The sequence below is a fragment of the Bubalus kerabau genome, chromosome 14, assembly GCF_029407905.1.
Source record: "Bubalus kerabau isolate K-KA32 ecotype Philippines breed swamp buffalo chromosome 14, PCC_UOA_SB_1v2, whole genome shotgun sequence".
NCBI classification, from domain to species: domain Eukaryota; kingdom Metazoa; phylum Chordata; class Mammalia; order Artiodactyla; family Bovidae; genus Bubalus; species Bubalus kerabau.
Genome location: NC_073637.1, coordinates 77638876 through 77658431, shown reverse-complemented (window position 1 = coordinate 77658431; position 19556 = coordinate 77638876). Strand labels below are relative to the sequence as shown.

The window sequence follows — 19556 nt, the reverse complement described above, 5'->3', positions numbered from 1 at the left end:
AAATGCATAATGATATACAAGATACACTGAAAAGTGAAAAGGGCCAGACAGTGGCTAATTATTATTTTGTATATAATATTTATATTTGATACAGCTATTTAAATATTGATATGAATTTGTAAATATATGCATTATAACATATAACATTAATATATATTTAAAAGAATGGCTGCAGAAGAAAGATAATCTGGGTTTCAATCCTGCCTGTACTACTTTCTAAATCATGTAACTTCTCCGTGCCTTATTTTCTCCTTTGTAAAATGGGGTAATAATCACACTTTTAGCAGAGGGTGTTTTTTGTGTGTTTGCGACTGCCTGGATAGGGATATCTCAATTTTATTAATCTTCTCAAAGAAACAGCTTTGATTTTCATGTTTTCCCTGTCATTTTTCTGATTTCTTTTTCATTGATTTGTACTCCTATCTTTATTAGTTCCTTTCTCCTGTGTATTTTGACTTTAATTCAGTCTTTTAGTATCTTAAGCCAGAAGCTGAGGTTACTGATTTGAGATTTTTTTTCATTTTATATTTTTCATTTTCATTTTTAATATTGCCATTCAATGCTATTCCCTCTAAGTCCTGCTTTGGATGCATATGCAAATTTCGGTATGTTACTCTTTTTGTTTTCGTCTTTCAAAATGCTTTCTAATTTTCTTTATTTTTCTTCTTTCAACCATTCCTAGGAAATATATTATCAAACTTAAAAATATTTTAGATTTTTCAGGTTAATAATTTTAAATTTAATTTTGTTTAGTTAAAGCACATATTTTGTATGATTTAAATATCTTTAAGCTCATTATTGAGAACCTCAGATATTCAGATGACACCACCCTTATGGCAGAAAGTGAAGAGGAACTAAAAAGCCTCTTGATGAAAGTGAAAGTGGAGAGTGAAAAAGTTGGCTTAAAGCTCAACATTCAGAAGATGAAGATCATGGCATCCGGTCCCATCACTTCATGGGAAATAGATGGGGAAACAGTGGAAACAGTGTCAGACTTTATTTTGGGGGCTCCAAAATCACTGCAGATGGTGACTGCAGCCATGAAATTAAAAGACGCTTACTCCTTGGAAGGAAAGTTATGACCAACCTAGATAGCACATTGAAAAGCAGAGACATTACTTTGCCAACAAAGGTCAGTCTAGTCAAGGCTATGGTTTTTCCAGTGGTCATGTATGGATGTGAGAGATGGACTGTGAAGAAGGCTGAGCGCCAAAGAATTGATGCTTTTGAACTGTGGTGTTGGAGAAGACTCTTGAGAGTCCCTTGGACTGCAAGGAAATCCAACCAGTCTATTCTGAAGATCAGCCCTGGGATTTCTTTGGAAGGAATGATGCTAAAGCTGAACCTCCAGTACTTTGGCCACCTCATGCGAAGAGTTGACTCATTGGAAAAGACTTTGATACAGGGAGGGATTGGGGGCAGGAGGAGAAGGGGATGACAGAGGATGAGATGGCTGGATGGCATCACTGACTCGATGGATGTGAGTCTGGGTGAACTCCTGGAGTTGGTGATGGACAGGGAGGCCTGGCGTGCTGCGATTCATGGGGTCACAAAGAGTCGGACACGACTGAGTGACTGAACTGAACTGAAGCTTATTGAGACTTTTTATATGGCCCAGAATAAGGTCTATGTAGTATGTGTTCCATGCGTACATGTAACCAATGTATATTTTGCTATTATGGGGTGGAATATTAGTTTTAATTGAGTGTGGGATATTTTGGATATCATTTCTTAAAGTGCTCGCTCAGTCTTTTTTGGGTATGCAAATAACATGTACTAGATGGATTAAGCCTGTCCCATGGCTCAGTGTGCTCTGTTCTCTGTGTGTCTGTGTATACATGTCTGATCCTCTTTTTTTTCCTTCTCCGCTACATTTTGGATAATTTCCATCATCATATCTTCCAAGTGACTAATCATTGTGTTTGTAGTGTCTCATGTGTAGGTTGTATATTTTTCATGTCAGATACTTTAGTTCTCATCTCTAGAAATTTGATTTGCTTTATTTATATTTTCCATGTTCCTACTTACAAATGTTCTCTTTCTACTAGTTTATGGGATGCATATGTAACAAAGGTTCCCTGACCCTTTCTTTTCTCTTCTGGGATTCATATATATAACACGTATGCTGTACTATGTGATGATGTCCCGCAATCCGCTACGTTCTCTTCACTTTTCTTACTCTTGTTTTTTTTTTTAATCCTTTTTCTTCTCCTTAATTTCTTGCTCTTAAGCCTCAATAATTTTCAAAGTCCTGTCTTCAAGTGTGCCGATTCTTTCTTATGGCTAGTCAAAAGCTAAGTCCCTACAGTGAATTTTAATTCTTCAGTTCTAGAATTTTTATTCAGTTCCTCTACATAATTTTTTTGATGTCAATTATTTACATGTCTGTTCTCTCTTTTAATTTACTGAACCTATTTATGATGCTATTTTAAATTCTCTGTTAATTCATATTTTTTCATTTCTTTAGGATCATTTTCTTGTGATTTAATTTGTTTCTTTGAATGTCCCATATTTCCCTGCTTTTTGTATGTCTAGATATCTTCTGTCAGAACTTTGGAATGTGAAAAACCATTCTTCTCCCAGTCTTTGTGACATAGTTCTGCACAGGGAGGAACTTCTTCAGTCAGCCTAGCTAGATATTCTAGCAATCTCTGAAGCCTTTTCCGGGAATGCATTTTCTCTGGTCTTGTGTGTCTAATCTCCTTGTGGAAGAGGTTTGCCAAGTCCCCATCAGGACTGCTGCATACTGCCTGTATGTCGTACGGTAGACTCTGGTACACGCTGGGAAGTTTTTGTTCTCAGTGGACCTCAACCTGGCACCCTATTCCCGCCAGTGCTCAGTTTCAGACAAGATGCAAATCAGGCAGCACACGGAAAAGCCAGAGCGTTGATGCCTGCCTCACTCTTCTCTCTCCCCTGAGGGAGATGCCACAAGCTGTTTTGGACTTTGCTGCACCACGCGTGTTCTGGGGAACATGCTACTCAGCTCTTATTTGTTCTCAGAGGTCCCCAGGCATCTAGATAAAGCTCTATCTGTGCTCTTAGAGAAGCAAGGCGGAATCCAATGGCTCAGGAAGTTCCCCTGAAAGTTCAAAGCTTTGGACATACAATCCAGCCTTCTCTCTCCCTCCCTGGACAGAAATCAGAAGTAGTAATTTTCTTCTGATCCTGTGGAGTTGTGCTGGGGGAGGGAGTGATGGGGAGACGATGACAAGTGTGTTCCATGGGTGTTTTTTTAACCAGCTTTGATATGGCTGGTTTTGTGCTTACCTGGGAGACAAGAGACTCTTATTTAGTTTCTGGACTTCTGACAAATAGACTTGGTCTATGGATTGGTGTGGAATCAGTGTCTCTGCGAGAGGAAGGAGGGTCTTGGGTTTGTTATTATACCATGTTGCTCAAAACCAACTTATTTTTATTCTGTAATTATGGTATACCTCTACCAGAGACCACATTATAAATCAGTTGCTAAAAACATTTATTTTAGAAAATGTTTTATCTAATGTAATTATGAAATAATATATAAGCAATGCCTGCATTTATTATATACTTGTATACTGAATATTACAAAGCATAATTTATACTCTTACAAACATTGACTCTTACAGTCATCAAGCTTTTCCTATATTTTGCCAGATTTTTAATTCAGAAGCAAACAGCTTTTGCATATTTTCAACCAAAGTTAAATATTATAGAGTTAATGAACTCATTTCCACTGACTTTTATAAAATTAGCATATTCCATGTCAGGAACAGTTTCTAAAGTTATGAATTTTAGTGAAGAAGTGAAATGACGTGAAAGTCGCTCAGTCGTGTCCGACTCTTTGCGTCCCCATGGACTATATAGTCCATGGAATTCTCCAGGCCAGAACGTTCCTGTCTCCAAGGGATGTTCCCTTCTCCAGGGGATCTTCCCAACACAGGGACTGAACCCAGGTCTCTGGCATTGCAGGCAAATTCTTTACCAGCTGAGCCACTCTGGGAAGCCTGAGAATACTGGCGTGGGTAGCCTATCCCTTCTCCAGCAGATTTTCTCAACCTAGGAATCAAACTGGGGTCTCCTGCAATTCGGATAGCAGGCAGATTCTTTACCAGCTGAGCAATCAGGGAAGTCCCTTGAATTTTAATGGAAGCACGATATAATATATTCAATGGATTATCATGGTTTATTTAAGCACTTCCCTATTGATTTTCAAGTTGGATAAAATATATTTTATGTATACATATAATACATACAGTTTTGTCTACTTATATATTTAAATACCTGATTATTTCCTTAAGAAAAATTCTTACAATTAGATCCATTTCATCAATGTGTCTAAAATGTTAAAGAATTTTGACACATGTTGTAAATTTATTTCTTATAAAACCTCAAACAACTTTTTCATTTCATTTAGACCATTGGTATATAAAAAAAAACCCAGTGTGCAGGAGAATAATATATAGTATATAACGGAGGATGTATCATGTATCAGAGGGGAAAGGCAAGTCATTTTTAAAATAAAAATGTTATTAGAAAAACAAATTTGTTAACTTATGTTAGAATGTATTAATCAGGCTCTACCACTTCTAAAATTCAAACATGGCATAGGGTAAGAATTAGGTTTTGGGTATATTGAATATATTTGATAAAATAAAAAAGGAAACTTTGACAAAAGTGTTAGAAAATAATCTGCACACATGGGAGGAAGTTCAATAAGCTATTTAACCTGAAAGTATGCTACAGAAGTTATTTAAGATGGAAATGGACTATAGCCTGCCAGCTCCTCTGTCCTTGGACTTCCCCAGGTAAGAATACTGGCGTAGGTAGCCATTCCCTTCTTCAGGGATCTTCCCAACTCAGAGATGGAACCCGGGTCTCTCTCCTGCATTGCAGGTGGATTCTTTACCCTTTGAGACACCAGGGAAACCCAATTATTAACTTGAAACTAGAAATAGCAATAATGGGTACGGGTATGCAATTTATATTGAGTATGCAATTTATATTGAGTTGTTTAACATGTGAAAATAATGTGATTAAGAGGAAAAAATAGTTTCAGAGGAATAAACAAATGATATTGTAAAAGAAGATTAATTAAAAAGTTTATAAAATCTAATTTAAACAATAATATTCCATTAAAAAAATGAAAATAGGATTTATCACATTTTTTAAAGTTGTTTGAAAAATGTTAAAAGTAACAAATTCACACTTTTTTCTCATCATCATAATGTATACAAAAATGAAGCTGGATCATCAGTAACGCTAGTCCAGACCATATTAAGATATACAAAGTGGAATATATCTTGAACTAAATTAATTATTGTGAAGTCAATGAGGTAAATCATTATTTCAAGCAATGAATAACTTTAATTATCATCTAGGTATAAATGATGCTTCGGTATAAATTATAAATGCATCATACTCTTCATGTTCTTTCTTGACCAGCCCATTTAGTACATGATTGTCCATCTCTAATATACTATTGCTTAAGTAATTGAACTGAAATCAACGTAGCTGATTATGTAGTGTCAGAATGAAGCTGCTGATCAGCGCTTCCTTGTGAAATGGACAATTACAATGATTATAATTTATGGTTGAAATATTTTAATATGATTGTCAGGTGAAAATGAAGAAACTGTTTAATACGAAAATAATTTTCTTCTATTAATTTAGTGATATTTATAAAGTACTCTTTCTTGCAGATTAATTTAGATTAACTCTTCAGTCCTCTAAAAAACTCTATGAAATAAGGTCATTTTGCCATTTCAATTGAAAATAGAATTTGATTCCAAATGTCAGGCTAAACACAAACACGTATGCATGTGCACACACACTCACACACACACAGACACAGATATGCAACAAGATTCATCACAGTGCTAGGCAAAAGAAAGAATAATGGTATCCATGAATCGGAAATATTTCTGGAAGATGACAAATTACATTTTTTATGTTATTGAAATGCTTTTTTTTTAATATTTAAGCATATAGTCAATCATTGGTAATGTCACCTAGATTCTTTGATAATCGACCCCTGCTGCATAGGAAGAAATATTCTGCCACTTGACTCATATGTGCTTACTTACGACTACTTTTGTGGAATAAGAATTCTAAGTATGGCAATTATGAAGCTTGATTTATTCTGACTGTGGAACCGTAAATGTAACCGACCTTCAGTTAAATGTTAGTTCTTTCTTCAAAACTTTCTCTTTTATTACATTCATAGCAATGCTTCCATTTCTTAAGTCAACAATTCATAGTTCATGTAAGAAACAATAACTATGTAAGATAATGGGAACCATGACTTAAATATGTGTATAGTTATGTTTATAACATATGTGTGTATATATATATAGTTATTTTATAATAGTATGGTGGCTATAATTAATGAAGCTGGTTGGCTAATGTATCTAATAATACATATTTTATTAAGGGCTCAGTTTCCCTAAAATAGTATTTTCATATCTGTGGGACTCTTTTGAAACCTGGATATGCATGAATTTATTCAGAAAGAATTTTTTCCTGGGGATTTAGAGTTACAAAACAACTTTATAATTTAAAAATCGATGTTTGGTACCTTATAGATGGTGTAGACATTACTCCCAATACCATGAGCTATGGTTAAGAATTTTCAGAGAGACTTTCTCTTTTCTTTTTCCAGTCAAGTAGTACCACAACTAGAAGAGGAAAATATCTTCAGTAACTCTCTCTGTAAGGTGGGATTTTTCCTGTTCACCCCACAATAGTATTGCTCTTGAGGGTTTTATGAAGGAGGATGTGTGTGTGTGATCTCTCAGACAGACTTTGCCACTGGCTCTAGGGCTTTCTGAATTATGTGACTGCACTCTCTTTTTATTTCTGGCTTTTGAGGTTGGTGTTTTTGTCTGTTTGTTTTTGCCTAGTACCACCTCATATACTTAAAAACATTTCATCCAGAATTTTTAGTCATGCTGTTTGGTTTCATAAAAACTTAAGGCACCATGCTATGAGCTTCCTCTTGTGCTCAGTTGACTTTTTGAGAAAATTGCAATTCAATATTGAGATGTTGCATTTGTCCATAAAATATTTATTGAATGGCCACTTTGCAAGTAGGTGCATGAACGAAAGATAAAGATCCTTGTCTTGATGGAGCTTGCATCCTAGTGGTTAAAGGACATAACACACAATAAGCACAAGAAATAAATGAGTGAATTAGCATGTTAGATAATAACAAAACTATGAGGAAAAAGACAATAGGGTAAGAGAGCTGGCAAAGAGAGGGCTAAACTATAGGATGATCTATCACAGTAGACTTCATTGAGAGGGGGAGATCCGAACAAAGGCGTGGTGAGTGTAGGTGAGTGTGTCTTGGCTATCTGGCTGGGCATCAAATCTCCATAATCTCTTCTGCCCTGACTTGTAAAAGGCTCTCAGTTCAGTTGAGTTGCTCAGTCGTGTCCAACTCTTTGTGACCCCATGGACTGCAGCACACCAGGCCTCCCTGTCCATCACTGGTTCCCAGCGTTTGCCCAAACTCATGATCATCGAATCAGTGATGCTATCCAATCATCTCATCCTCTGTCATCCCCTTTTCCTCCTGCCTTCAATCTTTCCCAGCATCAGGGTCTTTTCAAATGAGTCAGTTCTTTACATCAGGTGGCCAAAGTATCGGAGTTTCAGCTTCAGCATCAGTAAAAAGCTTTAAGCAACAATATTTGTCCTACCTTGGAGCATGGAATGGGAGGAAAAGAGAAAAAGGAGCAAGAATGTGTAGGACAGAGGGTTCAGGGAATCTAACATCAAGTCTGGACCTTCTTCATTTATCTTAATTTTTAATGAGCAACCAATCATATTCTGTTACTTTCTGTGAAATGATTCTATAAATGTATTGTATTAGTAAATTCTTTTCTTGGAGAGGCTTCCCTAGTAGCTCAGATGGTAAAGAATCTGCCTGCAATGCAGGAGACCTGGGTTTGATCCCTGGGTTGGGGAAGATCCCCTGGAGGAGGTCATGGCAACCCACTCCAGTTTTCTTGCCTGGAGAATCCCCATGGACAGAGGAGCCTGGCGGGCCACAGTCCACAGGGTCAGCAAAAAGTCGGGTACAACTGAGCAACTAAGCCCACAAATTCTTTTCCTGGAATAGTTTCTGAAGCATGTTCAAAATTTAAAATTTCTTCCATCCATATTTCTCTGGATTTTCTCTATCAATAATTAATATAACCTTTTTTCCCCCAAATCTCATACTTGTGAGATTAGAGAAATGCTCACTTATTTTTATTTCTATGTAATATGACAAGTACTTAACTTGCATGAGAGAATTTTACATATAGTGCTCATACTTTAGAATAATGACCTGTTTTAACCTGGCATAAATTCAGAAGGTGTAGTATATTAGGAAATTAGTCAGCGATCAATTTTTCTGACACATGTTTCTATTCAATGTTTGCTTCCACTTAGCCATAAATATTCTTAAATGAGTATAAATATAGATTTTCAAATAATAAAGAAGTAGTGTTTAATATTGGTTAAAGTTTCATTAGTATGGACCCTTACAGAAATACTCAGCATTTGTAAATACAAAGTCGTTTCTAACCAAGATTTTTGTTAGCAACATTGCAACAGCAAAGAAGTATATTCATAAGGAAAACATGTTCAAAAATATTTCCCCAAATTTAAAATAAAGTTTAAAAGTAGCACTTGCTAGCATTTGTTTCTTTAATATTGTTCTTTTCCTAGTAATCAAGTTTTACAAGAACTGGTGTCCATTCAGCTAATGTGTGTTCTGCTAGACGTGCATCAGTCTTACTGATACTCTGATACAAAACTGTGTTTTGGTCTGTTAGGCTAATGGACTTGAGCTTATCTTAATTAAGAAGGTGTCCTTTAACAATCTTTCTAATCACTAGTTCCCATTTAAACTGAGACCTTAACTGTTCCAGGGCTGATTCTAATAGCCAGCTGGGAATTATCTTTCTTATCATGACTTCTTCTAACTGACCTGAAAATTGGAATAAAATTATTTTATTAGATTTTTTTTTTTTACTATTCTCTGGTATATAATAAACAACAAGAAGGAAAAGAACAATACCTGATGTTCACTTTCTATGAACCCTTCTGATTTTCTTCCCTTTCTTATTTACCTTTAAGATAAGATCAGGTTTCCTCTTTTCACAATGATCTAATGATTTCAGGTTTTAGAATATGAGTGTGAGTTTTGATGAGGCTCTTTAAAGCCTAAGTTTGAAATACAAATAAACTTTATTTCCTGAATATTACCTTCAAATAATAATGAATAAAATTCCTCCTATGTAGTCCATGACTAAATCTTTCCACTTCAAACTGTATTATAATCCTTTGGATATTTCTATGTTGTTCATCATTTTCTGTGTAACCCAAGAGGAAAAGGTATGGAGATGTCAATATTTATCTTGATATCACTGGTGTAAGTTCTTTGCAATGGGAAGCAGGATCAAAGGCTGAACGATTAAAATTAAGAAACACAAGAGAGAGGTGTTAAATTTTTACAGGCAGTAGGTGCAATTCTGTTCCTAGTCAAAAAGTATCTAAAATGTCTTAAGTGTAATAAGACATATTTTTGTAATGTCATTAAATTCAGCCTGCTTACTTAGATGAAAAGGGTTTTGCTGTGTTGTCTTCATTAAGATAAACATTTTCTATGATTAGTTTAGAGACTATAGACAATTACTCAGGCAGCAACTGTCCCCTCTAAGGAGGGAGGTTGCCTCATAGGTTTTACTGCAGTGGTTCAGCTTTTCCGTTGTTGCCTGGACTTTAATACAAAGACAAATTGATCTCTATTCTCTTTGATATTATGCACGCTTCTCTATATTCAATATAAGGCTTGACTTTCAAGAAGATTTATAATAGTGCTGCTCAAAAAGTTAAGAATGTGGGCTTCTTTAGTATCGGCTTAAGTGTATTCTTCTCTTACCTATAACATTGCCAGAAGACTCTATGCTTTTTTTTATGTATATTGATTGATTAAAAGAAGTAAAACAATGTCTACTATCATATTGCATTTTTGCAAAAGGCTACTCTTTACTTTTTTTAATTGTTGTGTCTATGAAAAAATTCCCATGTCTATACAATTTACACAGAAGTCCATAGCTATATTATGCTCTGATGTTTGAAGACAACTTTATAATGTTATTATTTAATAAACAATGTATAAAACAGTAGAAGAGTTACATAAATTTTTATTCAAGCAAAATAAATGACTTGTGACAAATAACCTTTTACTTTCTTTTTTTATTATACACTTTGAGCTCTGAAGCTCTAAATGTTAAATATTCACAGATTTTTCTCTGTTTTTTTTTTTTTGAGACAGTTGTTAAATCACTGGCAGTTTGAAACAAGTCATGACATAAATATCTGCACCATGAAAATCATCAAATGCTACAATTTGGGGCTTGCCCCAAACTCCTCTTCCTCTCCTCCACCACACATTTACTAGCAAACCGTACCAAATTCTTGTCAATGTTTATTTCTATTTTAGGTGCTGGTATAAATATCTGACATAATTTTTTCATATAACAAGCATTGCCTGTATACTGTCATTCATTAAGAAGTTTACTATTAATAGTTGTTGAATTAAGTATGCCAACTTTTATTGTCCTAGTAACTAAAATAATATCTTCTAGAAAATTATGTGAAACAGTGAATTATCTCTTTTGTTTACAGTGATCGTGGAAAGTGGAAATATAATCTCTTTTGTGGCTTATATTAATTCTGGATATTGTAAGATTTATAGAAATATCATAGGATTTTCAAAACCACAATCAAGAAAAGTGGTAAGTTTTAAACGTATGTATTCTTTTTAACTGATTAATCTACTTTACAAAATAGGAGATATTAAACATGTTTTTCTTGTGTTTATTGGTCATTTATTATTATTTATCTTGTGAAACCGCTGTTCAATTTTTTTAACTAATTTTCATTGCATTTATTTTCTTCTTGTTACTGAGCTATAATATGTAAAATAAATTGTAAGACATGTTGAGTTGTAAGACTTAGAAATGACCTAGAAGCACATTAAAAGATGCTTGACATTATTTATCAAAGAAATGCAGATTAAAACCACAACAAAATACTTTTATAAGCATATCAGATTGGTTAAACTATACTTAACATATGACCCAGAAATTCCACTCTAAATATTTACTCAATGCACCAGCCCCAAGAGGGATGGTACTGGGAGGGAGGAGGAAGGAGGGTTCAGGATGGGAAACACGTGTATACCTGTGGCAGAATTCATGTTGATATATGGCAAAACCAATACATATTGTAAAGTTAAAAAATTAAAAAAATAAAAAATATATAGTCAAAAAAATATTTACTCAAGAGAAATAAAATATACATTTACCAAAAGTCTTATGTGAATCTTCACATGTCAAAAAGTAAGTAATAATCTAAATGTCCATTGACAGTGAAATGAAGAGAAACATTGTGGTGTTTTCCTTCCTTGGAATATCATGCCTCAACCAAAAGAACCTCTGATGCACACAAGAATATGGATGGATCTGGAAGCATTAGGTTGGGCAAAAAAGTGAAACTGAGAATACATTCTGTATGATGTCAATTTTATGAAGTTCTAGAATAGGCAAGTTCTAGTTCAAACTAGATTTAGAAAAGGCAGAGGAATCAGAGATCAAATTCCCAACATCCATTGGATCATAGAAAAAACAAGCGGATTCCAGAAAAATCATCTACTTCTGCTTCACTGACTATGCTAAAGCTTTTGACTGTGTCGATCACAACAAACTGTGCAAAATTCTTAAATAGATGGAAATACCAGACCACCTTACTGGCCTCCTGAGAAACCTGTTTGTAGATCAAGAAACAACAGTTAGAACTGGACATGGAACAATGGCCTGGTTCAAAATTGGAAAGAGTACATCAAGTACATCAAGGTGTGTATTGTCACCCTGCTTATTTAACTTATATGCAGAGTACATCATGTGAAATCCTGGGATGAAGCAAAGCTGGAATCAAGATTGCCAGGAGAAATATCAATAATTTCAGTTATGCAGATGACACCACCCTTATGGCAGAAAGCAAAAAAGGAATTAAAGAATCTCTTGATGAAGGTGAAAGAGGAGAGAGAAAAACCTGGCTTAAAACTGAACATTCAAAAAAGAAGATCATGGCATCCAGTCCCATCACTTCATGGCAAATAGACTGGCAAACAATAGAAACAATGACAGACTTTATTGTTTGGGCTCCAAAATCACTGCAGTGACTGAAGCCATGAAATTAAAAACAAACAAACAAACAAACAAACACTTGCTCCTTGAAAGAAAAGATATGACCAACCTAGACAACATATTAAAAAGCAGAGACATTACTTTGCCGACAAAAGTCCGTTTAGTCAAGGCTATGGTTTTTCCAGTAGATGTATGGATGTGAGAGTTGGACTACAAAGAAAGCTGAGTGCTGAAGAATTGATGCTTTTGAACTGTGGTGTTGGAGAAGACTCTTGAGAGTCCCTTGGACTGCAAGGAGATCCAACCAGTCAATCCTAAAGGAAATCAGTCCTGAATTCATTGAAAGGATGGATGCTGAAGCTTAAGCTCCAATACTTTGGCCACCTGATTCGAAGAACTGACTGATTGGAAAAGACCCTGATTCTGGGAAAAATTGAAGGTGGGAGGAAAAGGGGGTGAGAGAGAATGAGATGGTTGGATGGCATCACCGACTCAATGGACATGAGTTTGAGTAAACTCCGGGAGTTGGTGATGAACAGGGAAGCCTGGTGTGCTGCAGTTCACAGGGTTGCAAAGAGTTGGACATGACTGAGTGATTGAACTGAACTGAACTAATAATCAGCAGATAGGATGAATTCTAATAATCTTTATATATATATATATATTTTAATTAGAGGATACTTACTTTACAATATGGTGATGGTTTTTTACATACATTAAGCCTGGCATACTGCAGTACATGGGGTCTCAAAGAGTTACCTCATACAAACTAAGTATACTAAGTTATGCTTGCTAAATGGTATCCTAGGATGTTGAAAAATGGAATTAGTTCAAGGTTTCATAAACATATTGGTGGATTAAAACATTTAATTTGTAGATCACTAAACTATGATGCTTTCAATTATTTTCTATATGCTGAAATTCTCTTATCTACTATTTTTCTAATAAAATTTAAGTATATGTATAAATAAGTGTCCTCTTGATTTGCATGAAAGTGCTAATTTATTTTAAATACCATATACCCAAAATATTTATGAACAGTACGTTTCTGGTGGTAATAATATTTCTCCATTACATGAAAGTGATTTCATTAAACATTATCTGTATCTATTACAGATAAAAATTCAGAAACTTGTTTATATGGGTAGACTTAATGAGAAGGAGTCTTTTGGTGAGATAAGTGTTCTTCTTCAAGTTCCTTTCACCTGCACAATAGTTACTGGAAAAGACGTTGAGATGGCAATTATTGAAGATAAGGACCTACATGGTAAATACATAAATGCCTTTTATTTCAACTATTCTGCCATTTTATTTGATAAGTTTTTTATAAGAGTAATTGTATTTCATAGACAAATTAGTATACTCATGTAAGTATGGGTGTATGTGTGCTATTTACAGAGAAAACATGCTTATATATAATCCCATTTATAACTTCATAGTTTATCTGCATTAATTGCGCTACTTTTAGAATATATTAGTAATATTTTATGGAGAAGGAAATGGCAACCCACTCCAGTGTTCTTGCCTGGAGAATCCCAGGCACGGGGGAGCCTGGTAGGCTGCTGTCTATGGGGTCGCACAGAGTCGGACACGATTGAAGTGACTTAGCAGCAGCAGCAATATTTTAAAAGACTTGAATTGTAAATTACTAAAATCTCTTTGTTAATTCCCTCTATCATTAGTGGCAGCATTTCCTCCCTTTCTAGATTTTTTAAAATCGCTGCTTCTTTGTTTCTTGTTCATGTCCATTTTGTACTATCATCCAATATATAATCTAGATCAAGTGTATATAAAAATCCATGGATTGCAGTATTTAAACTTTTATCTTAAATTTAATTTAAAATTTTTTATTGGAATATAGCTGATTCAAAATGTAGTGCTAGTTTGAGGTGCACAACACAGCAAAGTGAATCAGTTATACATGTACATACACCCACTCTTTTCTTTTCCTTTTTAGATTCTTTTCCCATAAAGGCCAGTACAGAGTATTGCATAGAGCTCCCTGTGCTATACAACAGTTCTTTATTATTTGTCTATTTTATTACTATATACCAAAGTGTGTATGTCAGTTCTAATCTCCCAGTTTTCCTTCTTTATTCCTTAAAGAAGTTATAAAAAAGTTATCCTTCTTTATTCCCTGGTAACTAAAAGTTTTTACATTTGTGACCATACTTCTGTTTTGTAAATAAGTTTATTTATATCACTTTAAGGACTTCCCTGGTGGCTCAGAGGTTAAAGCATCTGCCTGCAATGCGGGAGACCTGGATTCGATCCTTGGGTTGGGAAGATCCCCTGGAGAAGGAAATGGCAACCCACTCCAGTATTCTTGCCTGGAGACTCCCATGGACGGAGGAGCCTGGTGGTCTACAGTCCACGGGGTTGCAAAGAGTCGGACACGACTGAGCGACTTCATTCTCACTCTCACTCTCATATCACTTTTACTTAGATTCCACATTTAAGTAATATCATGTGATATTTATCTTTCTTTGTCTGATTTACTTCAATCAGTATGACAATATCTTAAGTCAATCCATGTTGCTGTAAATGGCAGAATTTTGTTCTTTTTTATGACTAATATTCCATTGTATATGTGTACTGCAACTTCTTTATCCATTCCTCTTTCGATGGACATTTAGGTTGATTCCATGATCTGGTTCTTGTAAATGGTGCTGCAGTGAACATTGAGGTGTAGATATCTTTCTGAATTATGGTTTTCTTTGGCTATAGCCTTAGGAGTGAGATTGCTGGGTCATATAGTTATTTTAGTTTCAGTTTTTTAGAAGACACTCTATATTGTTCTCCTTAATGGCTATACATTCCCACCAACAGTGTGGGAAGTTTCCCTTTTCTCTACATACTCTCCAGATTTTATTATTTATACACTTTTTTTGATGATGGCCAATCTGACCATGTGAGGTGATATGTTACTGTAGTTTATATTTCTCTAATAATTAGTGATGCTAGAATTTTAGAATAATCACCCAGTTATGTGTGATTGACCCTCCAAATACTATAAATATTCAAATAGGATATGCACTTGAATTTGAAATATAAATGGTAACATTGATTAAAAGATCTAGAAACTTACAGAAATTAACATAGGTAAGAGATTTACTTTCAGTTCAGTTCAGTTCAGTTGCTCAGTCGTGTCCGACTCTTTGCAACCCCATGAACCGCAGCACACCAGGCCTCCCTGTCCATCAGCAGCTCCTGGAGTCCACCCAAACCCATGTCCATCGAGTCGGTGATGCCATCCAACCATCTCATCCTCTGTCGTCCCCTTCTCCTCCTGCCCCCAATCCCTCCCAGCATCAGGGTCTTTTCCAATGAGTCAACTCTTCGAATGAGAGATTTACTTTAAATAAGCTCAATTAGAAATTTTTCATATTATTTATATATGATTTGGCTGATTTCTCTTTTCTGAATTTCAAGGTTTTTTTTTAATGTTTCTTAGAGAATATGTATCCTCTACCTTTATAACTCTGATTTTGTTTAGCTTCAAATTCATGTGTCCACTTTTAGTAGGTATCCGTTTGAAATTGCATTGACTAATTCTTTCCTTCTATGACATTCACTACCAAACCTCTCAAGGTACATGTCACTTAAGAATATGTACTAACTTCCAATTATATTTACAATAGTCTCACTTGACATAGGCTAGATTTTTCTTTTCATGTACTAATGATGTTAACTGATGCAAGTTAAATACACTTTAGACTCTTTTGCTTAAAGTAACATGTCACACATGAAAGCCCTTCTTTCAAGCATGTATCAGAATCATCTTTGTCATCTGGCAAACTAAAATTCAAATAGATGTCATAGTTTAAGTTTTATTTGTGTTTTTGTGAGTATTGTTCATATTTTTAAATTCCATGTATTTGTTCATTTAGAACTGATGTTATAAACCTACTGACGTGTTGGGTGACTAATTAAACATTTAGTTTTCCAATAATGCATTTTACAATTCCTCTCCAAATTTACTGTATTTAACAATCTTTAATAGAGTGCAACATAATCCACATATGAGAAGAAAACATTATCTCAGGGATATAGTTCACTCTCTATTTGCTCCCATATAAATTATGGTAAAGAACCAATATCACTTAAATGATCCAGTTTATTAACGATATTTAGTAAATGCCTAAAGGAAGCAGTGCAGTCACTATATTTTTACTACTAAGTAAAACAGAGGAGAAGGCAATGGCGCCCCACTCCAGTACTCTTGCCTGGAAAACCCCATGGACAGAGGAGCCTGGTGGGCTGCAGTCCATGGGGTCGCTAAGAGTTGGACACGACTGAGCGACTTCACTTTCACTTTTCACTTTCATGCATTGGGGAAGGAAATGGCAACCCACTCCAGTGTTTTTGCCTGGAGAATCCCAGGAACAAGGGAGCCTGGTGGGCTGCCGTCTATGGGGTCACACATGGAGTCGGACACGACTGAAGTGACTTAGCAGCAGCAGCAAAACAGAATTCAAGAAACATAAAAGAGTGCATAAATGCTAAATATTATATATGGAGAATTATATATATATAACTATATATAATCATAGAGGAAATGTTCAGTAATTAATTGGACATTATTTAAAAGGACTTAAAGTATGTTTTTTTTTTTTCATTTAGATTGTTAACTTTTGGAAAATAGCAAATAACTTGTTTTGTAATCTATGTACATTCTTCTCAGATGTTACCTTAAGTGTCTAAAAAAGCTGAGAACAAGATTATTAAGTTTAAGCAGTATAAGTATATATTTTCTTAATATAATGACACTGGGAATTTAGCTTATCTGATTACTATTTTTATTAAGGTAAAATATATCTTTGCCCAGATGCAGAATTTATACCTCAAAGTCATTTAGGTTAAAATTATACATACCAACTACCTTAATTTTATTGATATCTGAAATTCTCATCATACCATTAAAACAAGTGTACTACTTTTGTAATGAGAAATAATTGCTTTCATATAAAAAATGGATTGCCACTGTTATTAATTATATCTCATTCAACCATGGATAACTGAAAAACTAGGAGACAGCTATGGATTTAAATGGGCTTTTCTAAAAGGAAAATTCCAGTTTCAAGATGTCATCAGTACACACTATCTGAACATTTTTTTTTTATTAGGAAAAATATCAAAAGACTTTTATCTCTGATAATAATTATTTTAATCAAAAGCCTAGGAAACCAGATTTTTTTTCTTTTACCACAGATAGGTCTTTTAGATGTTTTAGAAGCAATGAATGTATTCTTACTGAAAAGATCTCCATCCCAACACACTGGGTATTTCTCCTCTCTGCTGAGAAACGTTATAACCAGGTGTCTCCTTGTTAACAAAGTTAACCAGAAAAGCTTAGACTCTTGAATGATTTGCTACCGTCACTATGCTTTCCTTTCCTCTTTGTTTTTTGTTTCTGTTTGATGATAAAATTGTTGTATAAATATACATTTCCCAGTTAAAAATAAGGTATAACAATAATTTTTGTCTTGAAATCCTTTTTACTCATTACTAATAATGTCAATAAAGAAACATAAATTAATTTGAGGTTAATTCTTATTTTATTTTGGACAAAGTTTTGTGTGAAAATAATGTATTTCATGTAACTTTCTCAGAAACTAATGGAGTAAAACTTCATTCAGTTCATTAGGAATTTCATAAACATATTGAAGAAAAATATATTGTTAATGATAAAACCATTCAAATATTTTAAACATTTTGCAGACATGTAGAAGTAGTTCATAGTTGGGAAATTAAGTTTATTTTATGAAATATCACATATCTTATATATTATATATATGAATAAATGATAATATTAATCAGAAAACAAGGTTGACCTTGGAATTTTAATTATTTACATTATATTAGCTACTGATAAATTTTGTAAAGTTTATCTTATTTATTTTGCATAAAGAAGTCAATGTTTTGCTTGGGTATTTTCAATAATTTGTTTTATAAACAAAATATTAAATCATTTCAGTTTATGGTTTTGGGGATGACAGAGTTGACTTAAGTCTATTTTAAGAAAAGAAGCAGAAAGATCTATAACACTCTATTCTCAATTTTAGACTTGCTGATGCTGTACTTTATAATACACATTAAGCTACTTGTTCTACTAAATGCTGTTCTATCGTAAATGTAATCCTTGATGAATTATGTAGTCAGTGATTCAAAGATTCTGTGTTTGCATTGTTCTGCCATGTCTCTCAACAGGAAGGGATACTTGTAAGTAGGATTATTTGCTATTGGTGAAAATGATCTTACACAATTTGGGCACATTTAGTTTAAAAAATTTAACTATAACCATTTTGCATTCTCCTTGCATAAAAATTTAAAATGTTACCCTGGGTTTTTGGGTGCTTCTATTAAAATATAACCACAAACTACTGTATACACCAAAGAAATAACTGGTTTATTGAACAAGTTCAACTTTGCATTCACAAAGCAATTGTGCAATGTCTTCCACATTCTTTGATATTTTTTTCAGTGAGAGGAGTTTTCCCACTGCCCTTTAAAAACAAGTCTAATGATTTCATGAATACTCTTAATTCATAAAATACGCTAAAATTTATTTTTAGTTTCCAAATATTCTCAACTGAGTTATTAATGCATCTAACTTGATAAGAAGCATGTATCCAAATTTGATGCAGTGTTGATTGGCTGCTACATCCTTGTTCCGTGTTTTCTTGCTGCTTGTCAGCTGGGGAATCCTTCTCAGCCACTAGAGGCTGCCCCATTCACAAGCCCTCTCCATCTCAGCAATGAAAAACTCCCATCTGATCTCTCACACTGAGTCATTCAAATTTCTTTTCTCTACCAACTGCTTTTAAACAGCTCATTCTGTGAGTAATCTTGCTAGGTTCATCCAGATAAGCTCTCTAGAAGAAGATCAACTTGTTAGTAGTCTTACTTTTTTCTGTGAAATCTCTCTGATTTATAATATAACATAATAATGGAAGTCATACCGTAATCATGAAGGGCACATTAGAATACTGCTGCCACATTGCTGGGGGCATAATTAACTATATAAAAACCACTTCATTAATTTTCTCCTTTGATGAAGACAGTATGCTATGGTGAGAATATCATGAGTGTTTCAGATAAAATTTCAGTGTGCTAATTTATGGTCTATCATCTTCTGTGGGGCTTCTCTGGTGGCTCAAATGGTAAATAATATGCCTGCAATGAGAGAGACCTGGGTTTGACCCCTGGGTTGGGAAGATCCCCTGGAGGAGGGCATGGCAACCCAGTCCAGTGTTCTTGCTGGAGAATTCCTGGATAGAGGGGCCTGGTGGGCTACAGTCCATGGGGTCCATGGGGTCATAAAGAGTTGGGCATGACTGAACTAAACACATCATCTTCTGTGAATTGTGG

The 19556-nt window shown here is 34.5% G+C and overlaps 1 protein-coding gene across 1 annotated transcript in view; it reads left to right on the top strand.

The window, feature by feature from the left end:
- The window catches only part of CNBD1 (cyclic nucleotide binding domain containing 1), a 429553-nt gene that overhangs the window by 386702 nt on the left and 23295 nt on the right, over window positions 1-19556 (top strand). Inside the window, exons 11-12 of the mRNA XM_055546399.1 lie at window positions 10663-10772; window positions 13302-13452. Coding sequence (XP_055402374.1) covers window positions 10663-10772; window positions 13302-13452 — 261 coding nt within the window. The remainder of the gene's footprint in view (window positions 1-10662; window positions 10773-13301; window positions 13453-19556) is intronic.